We start from the raw sequence: 27,469 nt of genomic DNA on the forward strand, positions 1-27,469 counted from the left end.
GGCTAACAATATTATTGTACTATGTTATTCGTAGAAAATTGTCGAAAGTACTAAACAACACATGATTTTTCAGTCGGACTGAAAACCGGTTCTTATCAAGCGGATGATAATCTAGTTCGAAGCCATGATGGCAAATATTTATCATATTGTTTTACTTTTATTTCTTTTATTATCCCCAAAATTATTGTACGAAAGGACGTACATAATAGTTAAATATTCAGATGAGTTACTACATACACATCTATAAATAAAATGCATTGTACTTATAAAACAACAACAAGAAGTAAAAATAACCCAAAAAAAAAGCTGTTCCAATGAAACCTCACCCTCACTTTTTTTGATATTTGAAGAAAAAAAACTAATTTCTAACTCCTGCGGTGGCAATATCCTTAGGGGGCACTTACCTAACTTAATCTAAAATCCGAATTTTTAAAGGTTCGCTTGTGTTCCATATGCGATATGAAGTAAACTGTTCCTAAAATAGAAGTAATACCTCAAGTATCTATAAAAGGTTAACCCATCAATTTTTAGATAAGTGACATTGTCAACCTTAAATGGTATCTCAATTCATCCACATTATGTATGTGCTTTATTTGTAGTGAAGGTACTCTTCAAGTGAGTGTGTCTGTCTGTTCTTCTATATATCATGCTGATTTATAATTTTTCTTTCTCTCTTTCCAGTAAAGCTTCAAACCGATTAATATGCGCTGGATTAGAATCAAATTTCAGCTATACTGAAAAATAATGTTTAGTATCAGATTACAGATATTTTTACACGAATATTATAATTAAATCATAGAATTGATACCAGTTTTGCTATAATTTTTCATTTTAATATCCACAGAAAGCGGTTTATAATACTATGCGATAAAGAACTATTCTCCCTCTCTATTTTGTTTTTTAGAAGTTCAACAAAAACAAGTAAAAATCTAGGGTTATTTTAGTTTTGATGGAAGAATGACAAAGATTAGATATATTTTGCTTTAATAGTCAGTTTCCCGCGGATATGTAAAGTAATTCAAAAAAGGATTGACAATCATGTTTGTTTGTGTTTCCTTAGATAATTTCTATAGAGGTAAAGTAGATAAGTTTTTTCTTCACTGCGTCACGTTTTGAAATTAAATTTATTTTGAGCAATAAAAAACAAGAAACTGTACACTGTGCAGTATATTGATTTCATGTTCATAAATTAATATATTATAAATGCGCTATAATCCTTATAAAAGGCGAAGCTTTTTCTATAATTAGGGTTTGTCTGTTCGTTACAGATTGCTGATCGTTAATTTAGGTATGTATTAAACTTTGTATAGTGATTCCTGTAGTATATAGACACGGTTTAGAAAGCGAAGCAACTCTGTAAATCGATACCAGTATGTCAATTTAAAATCTTTATGACAACAACCATTCATGTGGTATAAAAATATATCTTCATCTCTTATGTCACAAGCAATGCATCTATATAATGAAGTCCTAAAAATTTAAGTATGTCCTTGAACAGTATCCTGTTTTAGCCAGTTTTGCATCAAATTAGAAATTGCTAAAATTTTGTTTACACTGAAACATTTATATTCTGCTTATTCAGTTATGACATTACTTAATTGTTAATTTTCGTTTTAGCCGTTTAGACTTCGCTTTTATGAATGTTATCATCCTTGTTATATAATAATTTATAAGAACCCTTTGAACATATATTATTATATAATTCAGAATGTATCAACATTGTATACAGTTTTTCATATTGACTGTATAAATAATATTAGGAGCGCAGCACTTTATAATTATGTATGGCTGAATATATATCAATTTCGTCAAATAAATCATTTCAGGTTTTAAATAAATTTCTTTGTACAGAAATATCATAAATTAGGTGTATTCTTAAATGGTCTAATTTTATGGGTTTAAATTTTTACATAATTCCCAAACTTCGCCAAATAAATAACAAAATTAAAATTTATGTTACTTTACTTTTAATTTTAATCCATAGATTCAAACAAAGTTTGTTGGCAGATTGTTTATTGACTGCTTTAGGAGGCTACTTCATGGCAATGTTCTTGCTGTGCTATAAATGTACAGTATTTTCCATATTATTTCATGATTTATTAATTTTTGTATTAACTGCTTTACTAAAGTCAAAGTATACTTAATTATACTACTTTTTTGGGTGGCCTATTAGGGATTTTTTTTTGCTTTTTTTTGGGGGGGGGGTTGCTGCCATATCCTCCTAAACATTTATGTACTGATATTGCATCAACCTGATTCTGAAGTAATAATTCATAAATAAAAGAAGCAGGATGTCTGTTTGTGTAACTGCTGAACCGACATGGGTCTTCTTTTCAGTGAATCTTCGTATATGTCAAGGGACTGTTTATAGATATTTCTTGCAAGGATACCCCCCCCCCTTCTCAATAGAAATCGCCACTAGAACATGAAATAAAAGTTTTTAAAATAAAGAGAGGGGTGCCTTCTCCCTCCCCCACCTTTTTCTCCAAGTGCCCCAAGAGGCCTTAAGGGTCGCAAAAACTAGTTATTTATAATTTGTAAAATAACTTAATTAAGATATATGTTCTTTTTTACTATCTTCATCATTTAATTAAATTCAACTATTCATCTATAAAGTTTAAACAAAGTCGTTCTTTGAATAGTTTTTTAATTTCAACTTTGCATGTTTAATTAAGAAATTATCATAATTCATAATTATGTATTACATGAATTTAAAAAGTTTTAAAACTATGTATATTTCCTCTTTTACATGTTTAGTATCCAATAGACGTATGAGACTTTAGATGCTAATTAAGAATAATACTGCAAAGACCTCTATCATAGACATTTGATCTCTGTCAGAGTAATAGTTCTGTCGGAGGGGGGGGGGGAGGAGGATGAAAATTTCAAAATTGAAAAAAAATCTTTCTATGAGGATAACGCCTAAACATTTATAAACAAGGATGATAACATATAAAGGTGGTAAAGAACAAAAAATATCCTTGATGGACAAACGGTCAAACAAGTACATATCATTTGAAGCATGTCCACCAATAGACCAAATAAATTATGCTAATTGGTTTAAGGAATCTTCACAGGAAAAAATCAGCTGCCTTTCTTAAATAAGAGCCGTAAAATCACACTACCCCCAAAAATGTTTTACATAGACGGACTTTTATGAGCTGTGAGTTGATTCTTTCTTATTCCCATTTAAACATATTACTTGACTATTTAAACATTATCTAATAAAATGGTTTAAGCATTAAATACTCTTTTCCTGAATAGTGAATGCAACTGTTCTTGTACTTTAAAATCCCTCTAATAATTTATATCTATTACTGTACACTAATACATACTTAGTTTATATACATGTATTAATTTGCATCTTAAACTTGAAACTTTTGGAATTAGAGAAAGTGGAAACTTTTTTTTCCAAATGCAAAGTAAAATCTCCATGTTGGGTGGATGGACTTAATTAACTTTGTTTGTTCAATGTATATGCAAACAGTCCTAGAGTTTAGTTTACTATGCTGCAAAATAAAGAAACATGCAAGTTTATCTTGTTACATACCCTTCAACATTATAAAAATTGTGTGTTTGATAAGCTATTATGGTTTCTTAGAGGTTAGTGTGAACATTATCTTTCAATTTTTTTTTTTAAAGAAAATGTACAAAAATGAGTATGTTAATTTTTCAGGGGTGCTCTCTTTTTAAAGGGTTGTGGTAACCTCCCCTAAAATAGTTATAAACCTTCCCTGGACATCTATGATATGAGTATCTTTACTGTAAGGTGAGAACCATATCATTCCAGCGATTAGCAAGATCCATTTGTCAAATTATAGGTTGGTATTCAAATATTACACCACCCTAGAAAACATAATTATAGTTGCTTATAATAATTCAAATTCAGTGGCGTGCACAAGATTTTTCTAGGGGTGAATATGAAAAGAAAAGAGGAAGGCAGGCCTACCAAATTTTGATATTAAAAGGGGGTGTTCACACCCCTCTTTGTGACGTATATTTACTTGTAAAACAAATTAAATAAGGCCTTAATTTTTTTCACATCATCAACTATGTACTAACAATAAAAGTTGAATATAAATATCCTTTTCTTCCTGGTTAAGGTGCATTGTAATGTACGGATGATAAAATTAAGTCTTGTCATCAGAGTAAAACTTACAGATACATCAACATACTCAAAATATACGTTTTCCTGTTCAACTGCACTTTAATTGTTGCTTAAAGTTTAATAAGTAATATGTAAAATTTAAGATTAGGGGTTTTGTATAGTTTTTGTATGTTTATTAATTTAGGTCAGGTTAGGTTAGCTTATCTTGGGTAATTATAGGACCTGCAAGATTAGATCCTCCCGCAGTGGTTCGGTATAGGAAAAAAGAAACCACCCCTCTCACTCATATTTACTATTTATTTCAGTGAGGGTTCTGTACCGGTGTACTTTAAGTTAAAACATATTTTTGGGATTTTTATAAAGCGATTACAAATATTTTTTTAGGTAATTTTAATGGAATGAATAAGGCTGCAAAAAAACTAAAATATCTATACATAGGGCAGGTTCATTTGGGTCCTGCATAATATTTTGCTATTTAACCCCCTCCCCCCCCCCCCCTATCCTCCTTCTAATTCAGAGGGGTGCCGCAATCATATTTCTCTGTAACAATCTTATAGCAGGGATAAGAGATAGGAAACCTGGCCATAAATTAGGTCCCGGCCTAGTTTTGAATGGGATATTGCAACTTTTACCATTTCCTAAGTAAATGACGTTACTGGGGGCAGCTCCAAATTAGCTATCACTCTAAAACAATAAGGATCATCTTGTTTTGTATCAACCAATAGACAATTAAAGGCAGGCTATATAAAGACCGCGGCATTTTTTGAAGCAGACAATTCTAGAAAAAATAATGATTTGTCTGCTTCTAAAAAATAAATAGAAATCTGCTCAGAGTTAAACATTAAAAAAGGTATATATAGAAAAAATAAAAATAGAGGAATTATTTTTTGGAAAGTGGGTAGCTACCAACTTTCATTTGGTAGTTTATAAATTAAATGTTGTATTTTGAAATTTAAAAATTTTATACCGAATTGATACAACACCTTAACCTTAATACTTGTACTTTACTATACAGTACAAATCTATTATTACATAATAGTATCCAAAGAACTTTATGTTACCCAAGTGCATATTAATTTATTTATTTTGAATTTTAATTAGCAATGATATTTTCAAATAAAATTTTTACTTATTAATAAAAATGCAAAAAATACAACCTAAAATCTGTCTGTGGGAAATCCAACGATAGCTTTATGAAAATTCAAATTACCAAAATAAAAGATTAAAAAATTTAGGGATAAAAAATAACACCAAAACGTGATTTTAAATAAAGCCATTAATATGTATTAGTTGTAAAAAGTTCAATTTTTATTTTAGACTACCTACCTGGATTTTATTCTATACTTTATCTACACACACATACACAGCTATTTCATTAGCGTTGATAACGAACTAATGCACCATCCCATAACTGGTTTTTTAGGCCTAGGCTTGTAACAGGCCTGAAATAATATTTTCCTACGTTTCCCATCCATTATCCCTGTCTTATAGTACAAAAAGTTTTTTTTTTCCTGAAGAACGTTTGAGTTTAAATTCAAATTTAAAGCATTATTATTCCTTGAAGGAGTTTGCTTAATGTATTTTTGATCCATTCAGTCTTCAACAAAATCAAACTACTCTATCTTGCAAATAAGAAAATGAAAATAATCTTTTGGAAATTCTACTTTTTATTTGTGCAGCTTCTCTATAACTACTTAGGACCAGACATTTAGATAGATATGATGGATATGTATTTCAACATAAGCATACAAAATAATAATAGTAAAATTATTACACATATTCACATATTTTATGCATAGTTTGGTACTTTCATAACCTGGCTTGGCCGTTGCATAAGCTGAAAATACCAGCTTAGGACAAACATATTCAAATAAATTTTATAAGGTTTCTAGCTACATCGAATTTTTTTTAGTAGGTTCAAAGGCTAATATCTAAACTATTAAAGACGGGCAACTCTTTAATTGCACGACCTTTGTCCTAGCTTTGCATGGTAATAAGTTGTGTCTGTTTTGGACCAAGGTATTTTTCCTACTCTTAGTATTAGTGTCGTGCATCTGACATAAATCAGTATGCATAACTTTCATTGTCTTCAGTTAGGGCTGAGATTCGAACCCTCCCCAATTCGAGTGGATGTGCTTCGTGTTACGCTACAGTTGCGGAGTTTTTCTATATTTAGGATTTGTGCGTACGTTTAATCATACATTCTTAGGATAGTTTAGGTTTTAAAACAAAAGTAAAATGGTTATTCTTATAAATTAACCTTTTTTCAAGCCTAGCTACTCTTTAATTAAGATGAAAAACTATCTTTTAAATAGTAGTTTTGTAAGAAGTTTCCAATGTCACAAAATAAGCCAAGCATAAAAATTAGCTACTCTATGACTCACATATGTATGTTAGTACAGTATTAAATATACACTAATTTAGATATTAGAGCTATATTTAGGGAAAATAATCCTATACAATTATGGCTTTGTACATTTTTACAAATTAATTTTAAACTTTAATACATCTATATAATAAAAAATTTATTAAAGCTATATTTATCTATATGCATTAATTTTTAAGTATTTTATTATATTTATTTACAATAATTAAAATGATACAAAAATATCAAAACTTTATGTCTTTTTAAATTTTAATAGTCTTTTTGAGGCAAGTTTAATGTAACAGAAAAAAATATTAAGCAAATAAAAATCAGATTCCGTAGGAATCGAAACCAACCATTACACCTTGTTCACTTAAGTACACGATATGATTATTATTAGGGTATTCTTGTCCTTTTTTGGACTTTTCTTTGGTTTTTTTTTGGATTTTTTGGATTGGACCAAGTGTTATCGCGAAATTTGCCGTTATCCTGTAATTATTGGTGTGGAGATGTCCTTAAAACCCGGACAAAACTCCACTCTATAATGAAAATAATTTGATATAAAGGAAACTGTCTATTTGGAGCTGAAAAGGGATCTCAACGGGAATAGCGACTCCTTATGGAGGTTTTGGTTCCTTAATTGTTCCGAATTCACGCTTGGAGAAGTTGCAACTGATAGTAGGAGGATGTCTGAAATACACAGCAAGATATTGTTTCATTGTTAAGATTATTATTTATTTGCACATATAACATTGTATCGGCTTGGCAAGCGTCAAAGTACACCAGTGGCTCCACAACCCTTAAAGGGTTATGCCAACTATCTGGTACAATGTTGCATGGAATTTTTATTGTAAAATATTGTCTCCATTCAATTTAAACTGGCCTGGTAACTAGGTGGAGATGAAGTTCGGCCAATTCCATGCTAGGTACTTAATAATTGTTATTATGTATATTATTATCTAACCTGCACCAAACACAACAAACCAGATGAATCAAACAAATCAAGCATAGTAACATAATTTATAATATATATCTAATAAAATATGTTGTACCTTTGAGGAAAATAAATCTTATCTTATCTTATCTTAACAAAAATTATACAAAAAAAAATAACGGATTTCTTTAGTTCATTTCCTATAAATCAATATAATGAAAATTAAAATTGAAAATAATAATTTTGGAAGCATAAGAAGTATTTCATAAATTGTTTAGGCAGTCTTAAAGCGATCAGAATATAATTATATTTTGGCTCTTTTTACAAAAAAATATTAATTAGTTTATAAGCAACGAAAGACAAACTCGTCACAAATAAGAATTGGAAGAAAATTAACTTTCCTATGAAATATAATTTTCTTTCCCAATCTGGCTCCGAATCCGAATAATTTTTGTTTGATTAAAACCGGTTCTGCGCCCTATGAAAACTTGAAATAATATGTTATTTTAATATTCGTGGAATATTGTCTGTAAAACGATGCTATACATGATTTTTCAGTATGGCTGAAAACCTGTTCTAATACAGCGGTTATAATCCGTTTCGAAGCCATATTGAAAACTAAAATTGCTAGTTGATTGTTGATTATCATGTTTAGTAGTCTTTCCAATTAAAAATGAGCATTTTCTTGGCATTCACCTCAACCTTGACTCCATCCTTCAAGCGAGACATAAACACTTTCCTGAAAAAAATAAAAGAACAATTAAATAGGGCTCGGCAGCAGTGCGTCAGACAAAATCAACCATTTACAATCTTTAAAAATCAGCTGAAAGTCTAAACATTAGAGTAAAACACTAGAAGGAGAAAGGGTTAGATAACTGTATCTCCACATCGCAATCGTCTTGTGCAACCTTTTTATTGGGTCATTGAAAATCAACCAATGGTGTCGCTTATATTAACACAGCCAAGTAGCAGACAAAAATTTAGAAGCAGACGAAAGAGGTATTTGAAAAATGAGTGGAGGTAGTTGTCTGTATATACATCTATACTATAGATCTGTTGTTTAAACCTGACCAAATTAAATATGGAAATCCGTCTTTGTACAAATTTAACGGGTTTTATTTTTAATTTTGCCCCCCCCCCCCCCCCATTGTCCCAATTTTCTTGCGGGGGCACTTTAGTCAATCTGCTCTGTAACTCACTTTGTCCGTTTGTCTATCTCTTATTTTGTTATGCTTTGTTACTTAATTAATAATGTTGCTATCCATGTTTATGTAATAAAAATTAAGAAGGAAAATAGGAATACGGTTTAGTATACAATTCTTCAACTACTTATAAGCCCATGCATTTTGAAATAACTTGAAACAACGATGACAACTGCCATAAAGCAAAGCTCTATATCTCATTCTAATAAACAAACGACATTAACAATTATAGAACATATTCTTAATTTTTAATCAAAGAAGGCCCTAAAAAAATTAAAAATACAACTGTCCTAATATGAACATATGTATTTCGTTAGAGCATAAACATGGCTAAACATATTAGCAAAGCAATAAAAATGACTTGACGTTCAGACGGGCGGACCCATTATAATGGAAGAAAAGCTTCGCGTTTGAAAATATTGAAATATACATAAACTCTGTTTCCTACTTTAAAACAAACAAAATTCAATTCTATCCAAAATATTGAAAACTTTTATTTTGTTGCAGATTTCCTTTTTGAACTTAGATTATATACAAATATATCTTTTAATGCTGAAATGCACTTATAATCTTTTTTGGTAGAGAAGCAACTCTAAATCTAACTGTCTGAATCAAACTATTCTGTAGGGGGTAGCCAAATTCAATGTACGTCCACCCGCGTGTGTAAATTTAAGCATGTAAGAGTTGTCCTACTGATTTTAAACTCTTAACACAATAACTGAAAAGGGAACTATGTACAATTTTTTTTATTTCTTTACTTCAAGCAATTTTATCAAATTATTATATGGAACTTCTATGAAGGTTTATACTAATATGGATATAATTCTTACAGACAATGTAATAAATCAAAGTTAAATTATTTTTTACAAACAACATACAGACAAAGTCACTATCAATATTGTAAAAAAGCTTTGCTCTTAGAAATTTGAATTTTTTTTTAAACTTTATTTGCTGTATATTCTCTTCAAATTTTAAACACAATTTCTTCATTGTTAAATAATCTTTAAAAGGATTGCAATTTACATGATAATTTGAATTTAAAACCTTAAAATATCATATTTCAAATTGAACCAAAGACTCTATTCCCAAAATGGTTGCAAGAAATATTAAAAACATTTTAAGTTGTCAGGATTCATTTGTTTATAGTGTAGGAGGTAAAATTTTGAATAGATTCTGTACTTTTTAGATGCGTTACCATAAGAATCCGCTTCCCAAACGGACTCCATCCATTAGAAAAGTTGTATACCGCAATTAGAGTGTATGGTACTGGAGTTCCCTTAGGCTGTTTTCAGTCCTAATTCTTTATTATTGGTCCCTTGTGACTCACACACGGCGCGGAATTTTTAAGACTTATTAAAGTTTGCCAACAAAAGAGATCTGCCTGTTTATCGGGATAATGCAAAATGACCTATCTATGTATACGTGTTAATAATAATAATAAAGGGTTTTCTGTGGTCGCTAGGCGGTTTAAGGGAAACCACCCATCTTTTTAAAAATAACCAAACAAGTAAACAGACAAAACTTTGTAAGAGATAATTTGTAGTCTATACTATCTTAATGAGTAATTAAGGTTAAATATAAATGAAAGCAATAAATTACAGTCGGATATCCAGGGTTCGGCAGCCGCTTGCCAAAGTATTAGAATATCTGCAGCTGCTTCCAGCAGTTCTGTGATGTGTATCAGCCGCCTAAACAGTTATGATTTTTTCATATGCTTTTTTATGATATAGCCGTTTTCAGAAATATTTTTGCATCTAGTATTCCTTAGCAATCTGAAACCGCATCCAACCGCAATAAACAATTGCGCGGTTGTCAAGCACTGCGGAAAACATACCAAAGTATAAATTGTAGCAATTATACAAATATTAAACACATAAAAAGAATTTTAATGCTTATTTTTTTGTATTATACATGATAGAAAGGTTCTTTTTTATTTAAAACACTTATTTATAATTATAAAGGGAGTTTCTTTTGTTAAATCTAATTGTTAAATACATAATAATGTTTGATCTATCTTTTAATTTATCTTTTTGATAGGAAAGCTACTCTATAATTAACTTCATCTTACTGATTATGCGTAGTGAAATGTAATTTTCTCAGCTTTTATTAAAGATAGATTGCTGATTTTCCCCCCTTTTCATTTTGCATTCACTGAATAACTTGCATTTTCAGTTAGACATTTTCAGTCTCATTATTATATTACTAGCGGATACGCTCCTAGAAGCCTCTAGGGGCACTGGTAGGAGGGTGAAAAGTCGACCTCATCCCATTTTAAATTTGAGTTTCAAAAGAGTTAAAAAAAATTTATGGGGGAAGGGGGGTGAAGAAACCATCTTCAAAAATAGTTTAAAACCTTCCCAGGACCTATAAGAAGCTTCACTGAAAAGGAGAACAATTTCGGTTCAGCGGTTAGCGAGATCCTTCGGGACAGACAAAAAACGCATACTACTTTATATAATAGGATTGTGCATCGCTACTTATTGATGCTGTCATTCTTATTACACTGTATATAAAATGAGGGATCTAAAGGGATAAGCCATTGGCCGATAATTGATGTACATCCCCAATGATGATACATAAAATTAGCCATTCAGTGTAATAAAATTAGTGGTTGTAACGTTTAAACACTCAACCTAAAGTTTCACTAAATAGTTTTTAAGTCAACCAATAAGAAGCATTATTACAAAACTTTGGGGACTAGAATAATAAACAGCCCATTGTCCCCTCTCTCTCTCTCTTTCTCTCTTTCATATTTCAGAAACTGTAATCGAGTTAATAAAAACATAATTTACCAAACCATATTTTCTTATATTGATGATATAAAAGCTTATGTGGTTCTTGTATGTGTATAAAAGGACATTTAGTAAACAAAATTTTTGGGAGATTTTTTTTTCTTAAAGTTAAAATTGTCGTTTGGTAAATCTGTCTTTAATGTAAGTAAGTGGAAGTTTTAATTATTTCAATACCAGATATCTTTTTTAAAAGAAAGCTTTTCTATAATTAGGGTCGATCCGTCCATCCGTAACTGTTATCTCTTTACATTAATTTAAACATGTTAGATTTGTCCTATGGATTTCAAACTTTGCATCGTGAATCCTATAACAGTGTAACAGAGTAATAACTCTATAATCTTTACCAGAAAGTTCGTACGTCCATTTAAATTATGCTTACATGCTATTATTATCTAATTTTTGGAATAGTGATTCCTAGGACAACAAGGTCCAACATAATAAGCGAAGCATCTTTGTATATAATACTAAATTAAAATTAAGAGTATACAGTATCCTGTATTTAATCAATTTTCCAACAAATTTATGCACAATTTTGTTTAGACTCACAAATTGATAATAATTGATTAGAGTACCCAAATTTGACTAAGATAACTTGGTTATAAAAATTAGGGTACTAGTGTAATTTACAGTCCAATACCCCCTACTTTGTTTATTTTCAAAACAAAAAAATGTATAGGAGTTTCCCTTTGAGGCAAAATTGTATTATATTTACAAACACACTTGTAAACCATTTACAAATTTTGTTTATTCTTTATACACAAATAAATTATAAGAACAATCATATTCATAGAATCCAAACTATACAGTAAATATGTAGCTACTTTATAGTTAAGCTATGTACGTTACGTTGCATGTCTGTCCAACTGTTGCTAAAACATCCTGAGTGAGTTAAATATGACTTCTTTCATTAAGGTGAACTGAAATTAGTTTCCGAATGTGAACACATTTTCCTAGGTGTTTCCCAATCCTATCTCAATATTTGCTACTAGCTAAAAAACCTTCAAACTTCCAACAAAAAAAAATCAAAATTTGAAAAATTAAAACTTTGAATATATAATGTATAAATCGTTAATACATTCAAATTTTGATTTTTTTTTGAAGTTTGAAGGTTTTTTAGCTAGTAGCAAATATTGAGATAGGATTGGGAAACACCTCGGAAAATGTGTTCACATTCGGAAACTAATTTCAGTTCATCTTCATTAAGATTGTTAGGATATAGTCCCTTTCGTAACATCGCGCCTTATGGGGTGATTCTTCGTATTTTTCACAGTAGCTTTTCTCCTATTTCTAGCCCCTGCGGGGCCAATTACCTAACCTAGCCTAAAATAACCTATAAAAAGCCATTTAAACAATACGACGAATCGCCCCTTATGAGGCGATGTTACGAAAGGGACTATTCCCGATTGTTATATCATTTAAGAATCTATAATCATATTTTTGTATGCATGGACACTAATACCATTTTGCACATCCTTATACTAAAGTAACAGGATGTCTGTTTGTGTGTCTGTGTGTTTGTACCGAAGGATCTCGCTAACCGCTGAACCGATCTGGTTCTCCTTAACAGGGTAGATTCTCATAGGTCCCAGGAAGGCTTATAACTATTTTGGGGGAGGGTACCACCACCCTCCCAAGAGAAATCGCCCCATCCCCCCCCCAAAAAAAAATAAATATTCCACCCCCCCCCCCCCGCTATTAATTAAATAATTTGTTAATCATCATTTGTTATTATTTGATATGGAGTAGCGGCTGCAACCCTAGCATTTAGGGGATCTGTATTAAAGATTTAAGAAGATGATTAAAGTCCCTCCTCAGATCATGACGTCATACGATAAAATAACCAATGAGAGGCCAGCTTAAATTTTACCATTCGTCAATTACAGTGTATACTGGCATCTCATTGGCTATTGTATCGTAAGACAGCATAATCTGTACTTTAATCATCTTCAAGATTTAAAATAGCCTGAAACAATCCCAGGACCACAATCTATAAATAAGCCTTAACCCATCACATACCAGGATCAATGTAAAATTTCCCTAAAATGGAGGACTTAATCAATTCTGTAGTTATTGAAATTTTAAACTTCTGACAAAAAACCTTACTACTTTATATAATTGAACTAGCGGCTACGCCCCTAGAGCCTCTAGTGGCACTTTAAATGTTTTTTTTGTTTAAGTCTCTACGATCCTTATTTATGTTGCGCTAAAGTCTTTACGATACCTATCAATGATGCGTTAAAGTCTACAAATATTTAAAATTTTTTTTATGATTTCTCTTGGGAAGGTGGTAGTACCCTCCCCCAAAATAGTTATAAACCTTCCAAGGACCTATGAAAAGCTACCCTGTTAAGGAGAGTCCGTTCGGTTCAGTGATTAGCGAGATCCTTCGGTACAAACAGACACACAAACACACAGACAAACAGACATCCTGTTACTTTATTATAAGAATTGTAGTAAAGTTTTGCTGCTGCACTATAAACACTTTACACACCATGTAATGCTTATACTGTTATAATAAACCTAATGTTCTAGAAATATTTCTATGTAATAATTTAGCAAGCAAAATTATACCAAGCATTCCTTTGGAGATGCGATCCCCAAATTCCAAAATTCTTTGAACGTACGAACACGACCTTCACAGAAATGCTTCGCATCTAGTCCACTTACCTATGTTTACTATAAATTTTACACCATATAAAATTTGGATCTAAATATTTGATAGACATGCCATGGTAATTATCGCGCGTAACTTAGGCACGAGATACAATTACTCTAGCTAGCCCTAAGGCACTTTTTATATGTTTTTACGAATTTATTAGTCTATTCTTACCAATATAATACCTTATATGGGTAATGCTAGCCTAATCATGGTAAACTGTATGTGATTGAATATTGTTATATGCTTATTAAAACATTATGTCTATTGTTAAAGTAACCATGTAACCATCCTGTACTAGTATGTATGCCTACAACCCTAGTTTCATTTACGTCACAAGTTTAACATACAAACACTTTATTAAACAGACAAGGGCTTAGATCCTTATAAATAGTTGTTGTTATAACTTGCACTTCTTAAAATATCTCAGTTATTCATTGACTCTCAAACCATCAAGTTCTTCTGGCTTAAAGGTAATGACTTAGTTGTTTGGCATGCATTGTAGTTTAAATTTAGGTCCCTCAGTACTTAGCATGAATTGTGCTTGGGTCTTATGTTAGAGATCTAACACTTAGCACAATTCAATGCTTTGGACTTAGGGCATTTTCTGTCCTACACTATTTATGTTTATTATCACTTATCCTGTAAATATTTTCATACTTAACTGATTCACTTGTAATGTAAATACACTTTATAAAACCATCTTCCTTCTTAAGTGCTTAATATACTTATATGATATAGATCGAACACCATAACCAGCCATTTATTCTTAGTTTAAAGCAATATAATACTTCGCGTGGGTCTTTGTTGAGCTACCACAGGCTCAACCAAATTCGTATTATACTTGTGGGAGTAAAGGGAAAAGCATTCTAAACTGATGAACCGACGATGAGAATGTCTATGTGTATTGCAGTAAAAGTAGGTTTTTAAGTAGTACTCATAGAAGAGCGATCTCCATACCATAATATTGGACAAGCGCCCCATTCGCACTACCACCTTGTAAAAAAGTACATTAATGACATATAACACGTAGGAAATTTGAAAGAATATATTTTTGTTGTTATCATACTTTTTACTTAGATATGCTAGATTAAAGATAAGGTTCTTTTTCTCGTAGCAAAGACAGAAATAAACAGAAATAACCAATTTATTTTTATAATATATAGGAAAAAAAGGTTTTTTTATCCTTATACCTAATACCTGAGGGGGTCTTCACTTTATCTGCACACAAAAAACTTACCCCGCCTTGTTTTTAATTTATACCTAAATAAGGGGGAGAGGCTGGATTATTTTGTGCTTGACTATGCATAATGCAATAATGAGAATAAATAGAGTTTGGGCCCAATAATTTTAACAAATAAAGCCATATTAAATGTAAATGATGTTAGTAATGTTTTTCAGAGAATCAGAGTTATGAAGCTCGAAAGCCTAAAACCTTCCCTGGACCATTTAAACTATCCTGAAAATTGTGGTTCGTTCGGTACAGCTATTTAAATTACTACTATATGTTTTACTAGCCGCTCCGCCACTAGTTAAAAGAAGGTGGGAGGGGAGGAGGGTGGGGGGGTTGGTGGAGTCGACCCTCCACTTTTATAACAGAAAATGTAAAAAAAAAGGGGGGGATGATTTTTATGGAGGAGATTTTATTATATGGAGGGTTTAGGTTAGGTACCCTTCTCCAAAATAGTCATAAACCTGCCATAAACCAATGAGAAGCTTCAGTTAAGGAGAATCATATAAGGAAAGACAAAGACATCCTGTTATTTTTATATAAGAATTATAGGCCAATTTTAAATTTTTTTATGGCGCGGCTGCTAAACCCTGCCATAAACACTGAAACAGCCTTTCAATTGTCATATATTTATGTTGTGATGTCATATATTTAAGTTTGCAGACCATATGTTAATTGTTACTCTTAATTGCTCTTTAATTGCTCTCAGAAAGAATAAAGAGAAAATATATTTAAGTCAGTTGATATTGAGAGTCCTAACACAGAACATTATCTGGTTTGGGTTCGAGTCTTTATTAAGACCAATACAGCTATTTACAGACATCCTACTACTTTAGATAGTTTGCACAGACAGATATTCTACCCCTTCAAAGTACATAGTTAATTAATACATTGTATTAATTAAACAGACAGTCATCCTGTTGTTTGGTGTCCTGATATACAGACAGACATCCTGCTACTTCAGAACTATCCAGCTTTGAATAATCAGTAGTTTTGACTTATTAACATATTTAATCATTTCTAAATATAGTATCAACATATAATCTTATTTACTCAAAAACTGCATTTAATCCAATATAATAAATACTTAAAAATCTGTTTGCATTTTGAATTGAACATTAAGTCTACTCTATCATTAACTTATGTAAGTCTGTCTTTATCACATTTGGCGCAGTCTTATTGTGCTACGTGTTATTTAGACCTGCTGCTGAGTTAAGGGTGGGGGAAGTGGTGTTTAATTTGAAGTCACTCACTTTTTGAGATATTTTTTTTATCTCGGATTTTTCACAGTTTTGTTTTAATTTTTATATTTCTAACTTGATTTATATTTCAGGTTTCTGTGGAATTTCATTCTTTAACTCTTTTGATCTAAATTTCACGGCGGATCTAGTTCCAGTGCTCGGATATGGCTGATGGAGAAAAAGGAGAGCGGGGTAAAACTGAAGGCAAGCGTGGACGGCCGCCTAAACGTCCTCGGGAGAATGACAGTCAGGATGATGATGGAACTCCCGAACATTGGGAGGAGGAGGATGCTGCGGCTGAGGATGCTGGTGCAGGTGCCAATGCGAATGTGGAGTTGGCGTTGGGCGAGGTGGAGAATGACGTTGTGCCTGAAAGCATAAAAAAATATGTTAGGGCAATGTTGCAGGAGCATACGACTGTCAAAGATCAGGTGGATAAGTTAACGGCGGCGAATAAACGGCTGGAGAATAAGGTGAAAGAGTTTAAGAACTCTGATGAGCATAAGAAGTTAGGTTATGATGTTGATTTGGCTACTATTAAGAAAAAGGTGGCGCAATTGCCAGTGGATGGGGATATTAGCGGTTTTTTGTATGAAACAAGTATGGGGGCTAGTGTATCTGCCGTCAAGGCGACGGGGGATGATTCGTTTAATACATCTTTCATTAATCGTTTGAGTGTGGAGGCTAAATTGGATTCTACAAATTTTGAGGCTAAAAGAGGGAAAAGTGCTCCTGGACATTTGAAGTTTTCGCAGATTGAGTTTTTAGGTCCTGTTGGGAATGGAAATTGGATGAATGTTCGTGAGAGTTGTCTGACCGAGTATGAAAATCAATTGTTGGATATATTTCCTTTAATTGAGGAAAGGGCTGAAGTGCTTAAGGCCTATAAAAAGGTGGCCGGCGGTAGTGTAAGCCAACAGACTGTAGAGGAGCAGTTTAAGGAGTTTTGTCTTGTAAGAGGAGTCAAGTGGGATAGTGATTTTGTGCGGGATGCTCCATTTTGGGATGGAAACATTGATTTTGAGGATTATTTCTTATCCTTATGGAGGGTTGCTAGGTTCGCAAAGTTGGAGGATCCTATGCTTTTCAAGGACATCCTGTACAATAGGATTTTTGAGTGCAAAGGGAAGAAGATGGGGAGGTTGATTACGCCGGAGGCTAATGCTTCCTTGAGTGCTTTAGGTTATTACCTGTTGATAAGAAGGTTGGTGATACCCTTTGCTGATACAGAGTCGGCTACCGAATTCTTTTACGCCCTGAAACAAAAGAGTGGTCAGAATGTGGATGTGTTTTTCAATGCTAAATTGCGTCTGTTTAGGCTTATGCATCCTGGTCAAATTTCTAGACAATCTTGGCGTGATTTCTATAATAATGTGGCTAAGAATTTGCTGTTTTCTGATTTAGCTAGAGATATGGCTAATTTCATTGAATCTATGCATTACCTGGAAGATTACAGTGCTTTCTTGACTTATTTGATTCGCAGAGGTCAGCATTATGTGAGCTGGGCTCGTTCTGGACACGTATCACCTGAAAATGTAACGTCCTGTTATTCTCAGGCTATGGAAGGGTTGAGGCTAGAGGATTCTAGGGAGGTGAAAGCTAGGCCTGTAATCAGTGAAGTGCATGTATCTGATATGGAGGGCAGGACTGAGATTGGCGATAATAATGCGTGGATTGAAGGGGATGATGATATTCCTTGGGATCAGGTTGAGAACGTGATTGGGGCTCTGAATTCGAAGGCTAAAACTATGATTTGTTGGTATTGTGGGAAAAAAGGTCATGTAGTGGCTAGTTGCTGGCAGAAGAGAGATGGCAAGCCGCCAGCTCCTGATTCTCGCATAGGAAAGACCAAAGCTAAGTTTTTCTCAGCCGGTAGCGAAAAGAAAGAGGGTCCTGGAGTGCCTAATAATAGGGTAATACCTGAGCAGTTTCTGAAGAAGACAGTCAATCAGGTGGGGCCTGTTGTGGATAGGTGGGGCAATCAGGTGGGGCCTGTTGTGGATTCTGAAAAGAGCAGAGATGAGAAACAGTATGAGGCTATGATTGCTGACATAGCCAGAAACAATTTCCAGCAATATCCTATGTAATGGATATGATTGATTTGATGTATAAATCTCATTCTAGGATGAAATTTATAGATCGTTCTTTTATTCATATTCATTATATAGGCTATAGTACTGTAAATAGTTAATTTTGCTGTTTTGTATTTACATTATTGCTTTCAACTTTATAAAGCATTACTGTCTTGTTTATTCGTCAGTCAAGGTGTGATCGTGTTAATGAAAACATTATATATATATATTTATATATATATATATATCTACTATATATCATTTTTTGATAAGTACCTATGCAAGGTTGAATACTTCGAGAGGTACTTACCTGTATAAAAAAAGAAAAAAAACTTGGAGTGTAGCTGTGTGATGCTGGTAGTTTGGGAGATGTACAGGATTTCATAAATTGAACAGTATGTTGGCGGCTGGTGACAGATGAGGGGCTGACTGCTGTGTAGTGGAATGATGTATATCTAAAATATATGGATATATTAATTATAATGACTAGTGTTTTCAAGAGATTGTGAAGTTTTTGAAGATAACGAAAATGCCTATTTGTGCGGATTTAGAATTTCTTGTGCCTGGGGCTGATATTCCGGTGAAGGAGTTAGGAATTATTGATACAGGAAATAATTTTAATTCTTTGATATCTAGAGAAATTCTTGATAAACATGGAGTTGAGTTTTGTCCTGCTAAATTATCAGCATATTCAGTAGATTTAAAGAAAGTTAATATCATTGGATATGTTGAGTTGAAATTTAGATTTGCTGGAACTCAAGCTGTGTTTACGGAGATATTTTATGTACCTGAGGTGACGAGTAGGTTGGTAAATCTTGGATCTGATTTCCTGAAAAAGAATAAAATTAATATTTGTTTGGATGAAGATAAGTTTGAATTTTGTGGGGAATCTGTTCCTATTAATTCCTGTTTACAGAAACAGGTGGTGGCAGAGATACAGAAAATTCCTATTTTGTCCGGACGAATGAATTCTGAAATTCCATCTAAACCTACCTTGCCAGGGATAAAGGAGGGGGGTGGGTTTGGAGAGTTATATTCAACGAAGTATAATGTGAAGTTGCTGGATAAAACTATTTTTTATCCTGGAGGATCTACCGCTGTGGTGCATGTGACTGGATTAAAGAATGATGGGCTTTGGTACGTGTCCCCTAATTCTTCTAAGATGACAAGTGGCAATGGGATTATGATTATTGAGGGGGTGTATCAGCCACGGAAAGATGGGTCCTGTGTGGTTAATGTGGTTAATGCGTCAATAAAACCTATTACCTTGCTGAGAAATGTGAAGATGGGGCATTGTTTCATCATGGATAATCAAGATGTTACCTGTAATAAAACAATTAATGAATTGGATAAGCCAGAAAAGTTGTCGGGGCAAAAAATGCATGAACGGGTACAGTTTATTATTCAAAAATTGAAGTTAGATGAAAACCAGATGATTAAGGAAAATCCAGAATTGAAACCCAGGATTATTAAAATTTGTTTGGAAAATTTTGATATCTTTTCAATGAATGATTCAGATATTGGTGATTGTAGATTAATGACATATAATATAGAATTGTTACCTGGAGCTAAACCTGTGAAGGCCAGAAATATTCCTTTGAATCCAGAGTACGATGCTAAATTGAAGGAACAGTTGACCAAATGGCTGGATGCTGGCATTATTGAGGAGGGTTTCTCGGATTGGTCCAGTCCTATCTTTGCTGTGAAAAAGAAGGCTGCACCTGGAGCAGAGGCTAAGTTGAGGTTTGTCATCGATTTCCGCAACCTCAACAACGTGACTAAGCGGGTGGCGTGGCCGCTGCCACTGATCTCGGATAATTTGACGAAGCTGGGTTCTGGCAAGGTGTTCAGTACTCTTGATTTGACAGCTGCCTACCATTCGATGACTATGGATGAAGACTCTAAACCGTTAACAGCTTTTAGTGCAGCAAACAGGATGTATTTGTTTAACAGGTTGCCATTTGGGTTGTGTAATGCACCCAGCCTGTTCTGTGCTCTGATGGATAAGGTGCTGTCTATCCTGCCAGGTATGTATGGATTCTGTATCAGCTACTTGGACGATCTGATCGTGTTTTCATCAAGTCCAGAGGAACATGTAGAGCATCTGCAGGCACTGTTTCAAGTTCTTCGGCAGGTCAACCTGAAATTAAATTTAGATAAGTGTGATTTATTGACTAGAGAATGCCATTATTTGGGACATATTATTAGTGCCGATGGATTGAAAATGAATCCTGCATATCTGGAACGGATTAAGGATTGGGGCAAGCCTAGAACAGGGAAGGAGTTGCAGAAATTTTTGGGATTTACTAATTATTACAGAGGATATTTTGCTGATTATGCCAAGAGGTCGTGCATGTTGGATAGTCACAGGAATGACACTATAATAAAGTGGACAGAAGAGTTGAACAGAGTATGGACTGAATTTATGGAAATGTTCAAGACTGAAATGTGTAAAGGCTATCCTCAATGGGATAATCCTAATCTTTTTATTGTGGATGTAGATTATAGTTCTCAGTATTTTGCAGGGATTATTTCGCAAGAACAGGATGGTGTGGAGAGAGTGTTTGGTGTCTGTAGTAAGAAGTGTAATGCTGCAGAACAAAATTATCCTTCCTATAAAGGAGAATTAGGTGCATTAGTATATGCATTAAAGAATTTTTTACACTTTTGTAGGTTTCGTGAGTTTTTGGTTCGGACAGACAGTATTTCACTAGTGCATTATAAACGTTGGGCTAAAGGATCAATAAACGGTGTCACCTATCGATGGATAACTTTCTTGCAAAGTTTTGACTTTACAGTTATCCATCGACAGGGGACTAAGCATGTGAACGTAGATTATTTGTCGAGAACTGAGTTAGATTGTAAGAATCATCGACTGAAGGATTGTCAGGAGTGTAGAGAGACAGATAATAAAATTTTGGATCCTTACCTGGATGATTCACCATTTCTGGATCAAATCTATTCTATTATGCAGGTACATTCTGCAGAGGATGAGGCGGATGTTGAGTTTGTCTGGCAAAGTAGTCTTCAGCAGGACGAGATCCTAAATGAAATAAGGTTATGGATATTGGAAAGGAGACAGTTGTCGTCTTATGAGAGGGCGGAGTTATCGGGCAGAAAAGAACTATTGTACAATCTTATTGGCCATATGTATGTGCTAGAGGGGGTTGTAATTTTCAGACAGCCTTTGGCCGAAGGGGGTTTCGTCGAGAGGCCTGTAGTGCCTCTTTCTTTATACAATGATATATTTGATTCAGCTCATGGTGGATATGGTTCTGGACATAGAGGTGTGCAGGAGACAATACGTAAGATAAATGAGAGATTTTTTATGCCTGGCGTGAACAAGTTTGTGGAATCGAGAATACGAAGTTGTATTACATGTTTGAAAAAGGCTGGAAGTAATCCTAAACATGTTTCACCTATAACTCATTCTGTTCAAAGTAGTGAAGTTTTTGCTAATATGTCCGTAGATCTGGTTGGACCTTGGACTCCATGTTATCATCAGGGACAGACGGTTAAATTTGTCTTAATCATGGTTTGTCTATTTTCTAGATATGTTTTTACATGTCCGTTGGTTGATGCTAAAACTGAAACAACTGTAAAGGCTATATTGGAAAATTTTGTACCTACCTATGGTTTATTTAGAGCTTTGAGATCGGATAGAGGTACAAATTTTACAAGCAATGTGTTTAAAGGCGTGATGAAAGGATTGGGGGTGGATACTGTCCTAATTCCCCCCAGGAATCCAAATTCGAATCCTGTAGAGAGGCAAAATCAAAGTTTGTATGCTGCTTTGAAAGTAGATGAAAATCATGGAACAAAGGACTGGGCTAAAAAATTACCTTTGGCTACGTTGGTGATTAACTGTTCCAAGAGTACTAGAACTGGATATTCTCCATTTTTTCTGGTTTTTGGTCGGCAGCCACGTATTCCTCTCGATTTTCTATCACCAGTCCCGTCTGTTGAATCCTCATCCTCGCGGTCGTATTTGGAATTTCTGAAAAATATGGAGGATGTAATTAAGAGAATTTCTACAAAATCCAAGTTATATTTAGAGGTTCAAAATAAACACAGAGTACAGAGGGAAGCATTAAGAGTTACAGATGTTTGTTATGCTTTCTTTAATATTGTAAAAACTGACGTGTCCAAGAAATTACAGTCTTTCTATGGAGGGCCTTTTATTGTAGTTAAGAAATTTTCGGATGCATTGTATGAGTTGGCACCTTTTGGGAATAATCCCATCAAGAAAAATCAGGTTGTAGCTAGGGATAAAATTCGAAAAATTCATGCTCGAACGGAAGTTCTAGGGGAGGAGGTTAATTTTAACGTTTTTCCTTTACCTGAAATTTGTCCGTCCGATGAGATATTTTTGGAGGTTGACAATATGCCTGTAGAGAAAGAAACTGTAGAGGAGAGAGAGAGTGAAGATGTTGTGTATTTGTCATCTGAAAATGATGGTTTTGAGTTGGCAGAGGAAAGACAGAGTGACGAGATTCAGGAGAAGGAGAGTGAGGTTGAGGTTGATAATGACAGAGTTTCAGAGAATGAGAATAGAGAAATTATACCTGTAGGTGAAGGAGTAGAGGTGGGAGTGACAGATGAATCTGTGGTGCCTGCTCCTGTAGCTGAGGGTAATTTTGACGAGGTTGAGCTTCCATCGGAACAATCGTTTTTGACTACGGCGCCGCCACAATCTTCACCTGAAAAATTAGTTACAATTAAGAAAAGTGGATCACGGGTGGCGAAATATTTATGGGACACTGGGAGGAGGTTAAGATCTCAGGTAGGGGGTCCTGTGGTACATGTTCAGATAGGAACTCGAGGACGGAGAAAGTAGGGAAAGGAGAGCTGATAATAATTATTTTTGAGAAAAAAAAAATATTATTAAAATACATATAAATATTTTAAAAAAAATTATATTATAATAAGAGTTCATGAATTGTTATTTGATTATTTTAATAACAAATATGTGCTGACAAAGCTAGTAGGTAGAAAGTTGCCCTGCAATGAAAGGCTAAATCAGTTGATATTTGCGGGTGAATTGGTGAACAGTTATCAGCTAATAATGTCTGGTCATAATAATAAATTTAAATCAGGTAAATATTTTTTAATTTGGGGATTGTGTTTGTTACCTTGTGGTGCTGATGTGATATCTGTGCAAGTAAAGGAGTGTGTTGGCGACGGTCCTGAGTTGAGGGCTTCAGAATGTACAGTATTTGGTCAGCATGAGTTTAATGGAACAGTCAGCGGTCATCTGTTAAAAAAAGTTGGAGTGAGATTTTTGCCCGCGGTACAATGTCACGTCGACAGAACGGTTCACACCTGGTATTGCGGCAAATATAGCCATCTACATTTAGGGGCACCAGCTGTTGTTAGTAGTGATGAGTTAATTTCTAGTGAAGATTGTAAAAGGATGGAGGAACAGAGGGTGTTAGACATAGATGGACGACGGTTGCCTGTAGCGTTTTATGACCGGTCACTGACTTATTTCATAAATGGTAGCATCCTGTATGATGATATGATGACGTATGGGATTGACCCTCAGTGCAGAGGAGATGGTATTTATTTAAATAATACCTTTGTGCCTAATACTTTTCAAGAAGTTCAGATTACAAGTTATTTGAAAAATATACAAATTTCAATGTTACCTGATAACAGTTGTTTTCTTGAGGACCAGTTCATTGGGGCACACTGTCTGGAGTCTGATCTGCGGCTTGGGCTTGATCGAGTGATAGTTCACAATAGATCACAGGAAGATAGACGTTATTTTAGTTATTTTCGGACTGTTGAAATTGTAAATTTAACTTTGTTTACATTTTCTAATATGGCGGATGATGCTAATAATCAGGGTGGCCAAAGTTGGTTGGCGATTTCTCCACAGTTTTCGTTGGGATTAAAACTGGGGAAAAAAGTGGAGTTTTCTGACTTTCTGACTGATTTGCATTATTTTCATACCAACGTTCCTGATGTAGTTTTGTGGATTACAACTGCTAAAAAGAATTTCTTTCCTTGGATGCGAAAAAAAGAGGAGGATGGTGCTTTATTATTACAGTTAACTTCTTCCTATCATCAAGTGGAAAGGATTTTGCAGGCAGAACAGGGGTGTTGGGAGAATAATTTGTTTCATTCCAACATCAAGCAAGTCGGAAATTTGTTAGTACAACATCTGGGGGAGATGGAGCTTGTGTCTGTATGTAAAAAAAGATGGTTGAATGTGACTATAGGAGCAGATTTGCCGTGTTATCTTGGTCATTTTTCTCTGTTTATGGATGATAGAATTGTTGCTGTAGAACCATTCACAAGATTAGTTAAAAATGTTTCCTTGTTAATGGTTGTCGAGTGTAGGAAAAATCCAGTATTTGTGAGAGTTAAACCTGGATTATATCTAGGCAATAAGGGGGCAGGAATGCAGCTGGTTCAGACTACACGGCTGGAGGATAGTTGGTTGAAGGTACCATTGAATTTTGAGCATCTGCTGGATAAGGGAGAGAAAGGACAGGTGTTGGAGTCTGTGGAAGAGGCTAAACTTTCGGAATTGGCTGCTAATTCAAATACGTTTGTTGTAGAGGTGACAGAAGATTGGTTTGTACATTTGTATAATTCCTCAATTGATTGGTTGACTAATAGTTGGCAGCATTTTGTTATGGCGGTGATGGGTGCTGCTGGGGTGGTTATTGGATTGCTGTGTGTTGGTTGTCTAGGCAGACTGTGTAATTGCGTCAAATTTTCGCGTTATCGGGAAAACAGTAATTAAAATTTGGCATCCCTGATAAATATAATTTATGTAAAGTATTTCGTTTTGAATGTCGTCTTATATATGAAAAATGTTAAAATATTAAAATATTAAAATGTTAATATTTAATTATTGATTATTATCAGGAAATGGAGATGGAAACGAAAGGCGGTATCAGCGGCCGTCTGGTCGGCGGGAGGAGCGTGAACCGTCTGTTGAGATGTTGGAAGCTGGCAGATCTAATCGGCGGCATGTTGTGTATAGAAGAGATGACAGGAGGCAGTATGATGTAGAATCCCCCAGGTATGAGCCTGGATATGATGATGAGGACGATGTTGGCAACGTGAGTCTTGAAGTTGAGCTTGATTCCAGGGATCGTCTGCCCAGTGAACAGAGTGGTTCGGAGATAGACAGTTGGACTGAGCCTACTACGGACAAGCCTGAAAAGGTGGCAGATACTGGTTCTGGTGATGGACGGCGCAGATTTGGTAAGTTTGTGCCAAATCAGGCTGCTGGGTCGGTCAGGTCTAAGGGAGCCAGCAAGGCTTATGATGATGCTGGGGAAGGTACTTCCAGAAGGGGAGCCAGCAATGCTTATAATGATGCTGGGGAAGGTACTTCCAGAAGGGGCGTGGTCAAGCGGCCTGCTGGAGCAGATTCTCTTGGGCCTAAACAAAAGAGGGAGTTACCAGATTTACGTGCTGAGGTTGAGAGAAATAAGGCTGAGCGCAAGAATGACAAACGTGGCTTGGCGCCGCTCAGTGATGAAGATATAGGTAAAATCAGTAATTCTGTTGCTGTGACTCTAAAGCCTATGATTGAGGAAAAAATTCGTGAAGCTGTAAGAGAATCAGTCAAAAGTTTGAACACTGCACAGAAACTTTGGCAGACGGACAGTCATAATCGGATTAAAGATATGTTGGCCTCGCATAAGAGGGATCTAATGGACTGTATAAGGAAGGTAGATACAGAGATGCAGCAAATGGTGGCTACTACTGCACAGCAAAAGACTTCTTATATGGTACAAAGTGTACAGACAGCAATGACTGATAATTGGGAAAGTAGTTCAGCCAAGTTGGGACAGCAGGTGAGCCAACAAGTGGAAAGTGTTTTGGCAGGACAGGGAACTAAGGTTCAAGAGGCTATTTCTGAGATGGCGAAAAAAGAGGCTGAAGTGCAAAGGCACCTGTCCAATATTTTTAGTGAGCTTAGCGAGATCCGGCGCAGAATAAACAATGACTTACCGGCGGCGTCATATTGGCAGTTACAGCAGGCTGGAACTTCTGACGGTGCTGGGGCTAGCAACGGAGTGATGATGGTCTCGGGAGGTGTTCAGGTCACTGGTGGCGTTGAGATGGAGGTGGCAATGTCGGCAGATGGGCCAGCGGTTGCTGCAGAGGTGGCTGTTGCGAATGATACCGCCTCAGCGGTAAATGATGCTGTGATGGTGGCTGTAGGAGGGCCTGTAACTGCTGCAGCGAGTAATGCTGTCATAGCGGCAACAGTGGGCGTTTCGGCTGAGGTTGGTGGAGGGGCGCTGAACACTCCTCCTCCAGTGGGTGAAGGAGAGGAAGGACTGGAGGCCGGGGTTAATTTCGATGTAGGTTCACCCAGTGAAGACATTGATCCTAGTTTATTGGATCAACCTGATGGATGGTGAAACCATGCTTAGCTGGATGGTTTCAGAAGGGGGTAAATGTCATATATTTATGTTGTGATGTCATATATTTAAGTTTGCAGACCATATGTTAATTGTTACTCTTAATTGCTCTTTAATTGCTCTCAGAAAGAATAAAGAGAAAATATATTTAAGTCAGTTGATATTGAGAGTCCTAACACAGAACATTATCTGGTTTGGGTTCGAGTCTTTATTAAGACCAATACAGCTATTTACAGACATCCTACTACTTTAGATAGTTTGCACAGACAGATATTCTACCCCTTCAAAGTACATAGTTAATTAATACATTGTATTAATTAAACAGACAGTCATCCTGTTGTTTGGTGTCCTGATATACAGACAGACATCCTGCTACTTCAGAACTATCCAGCTTTGAATAATCAGTAGTTTTGACTTATTAACATATTTAATCATTTCTAAATATAGTATCAACATATAATCTTATTTACTCAAA

General features: G+C 34.7%; 1 protein-coding gene across 1 annotated transcript in view; it reads right to left on the reverse strand.

Moving 5' to 3' along the window:
- Positions 1–7,609: 7,609 nt before the first annotated feature.
- Positions 7,610–27,469, reverse strand: part of LOC145324891 (SET domain-containing protein SmydA-8-like) — a 52,567-nt gene continuing 32,707 nt past the window's right edge. The window contains exon 21 of the mRNA XM_080167605.1: positions 7,610–8,146. Coding sequence (XP_080023731.1) covers positions 8,059–8,146 — 88 coding nt within the window. The 3' untranslated portion in view covers positions 7,610–8,058. The remainder of the gene's footprint in view (positions 8,147–27,469) is intronic.

The sequence above is a fragment of the Acartia tonsa genome, chromosome 7 (genome assembly GCF_053477335.1).
Source record: "Acartia tonsa isolate MP-2025a chromosome 7, ASM5347733v1, whole genome shotgun sequence".
Lineage (NCBI taxonomy): Eukaryota > Metazoa > Arthropoda > Copepoda > Calanoida > Acartiidae > Acartia > Acartia tonsa.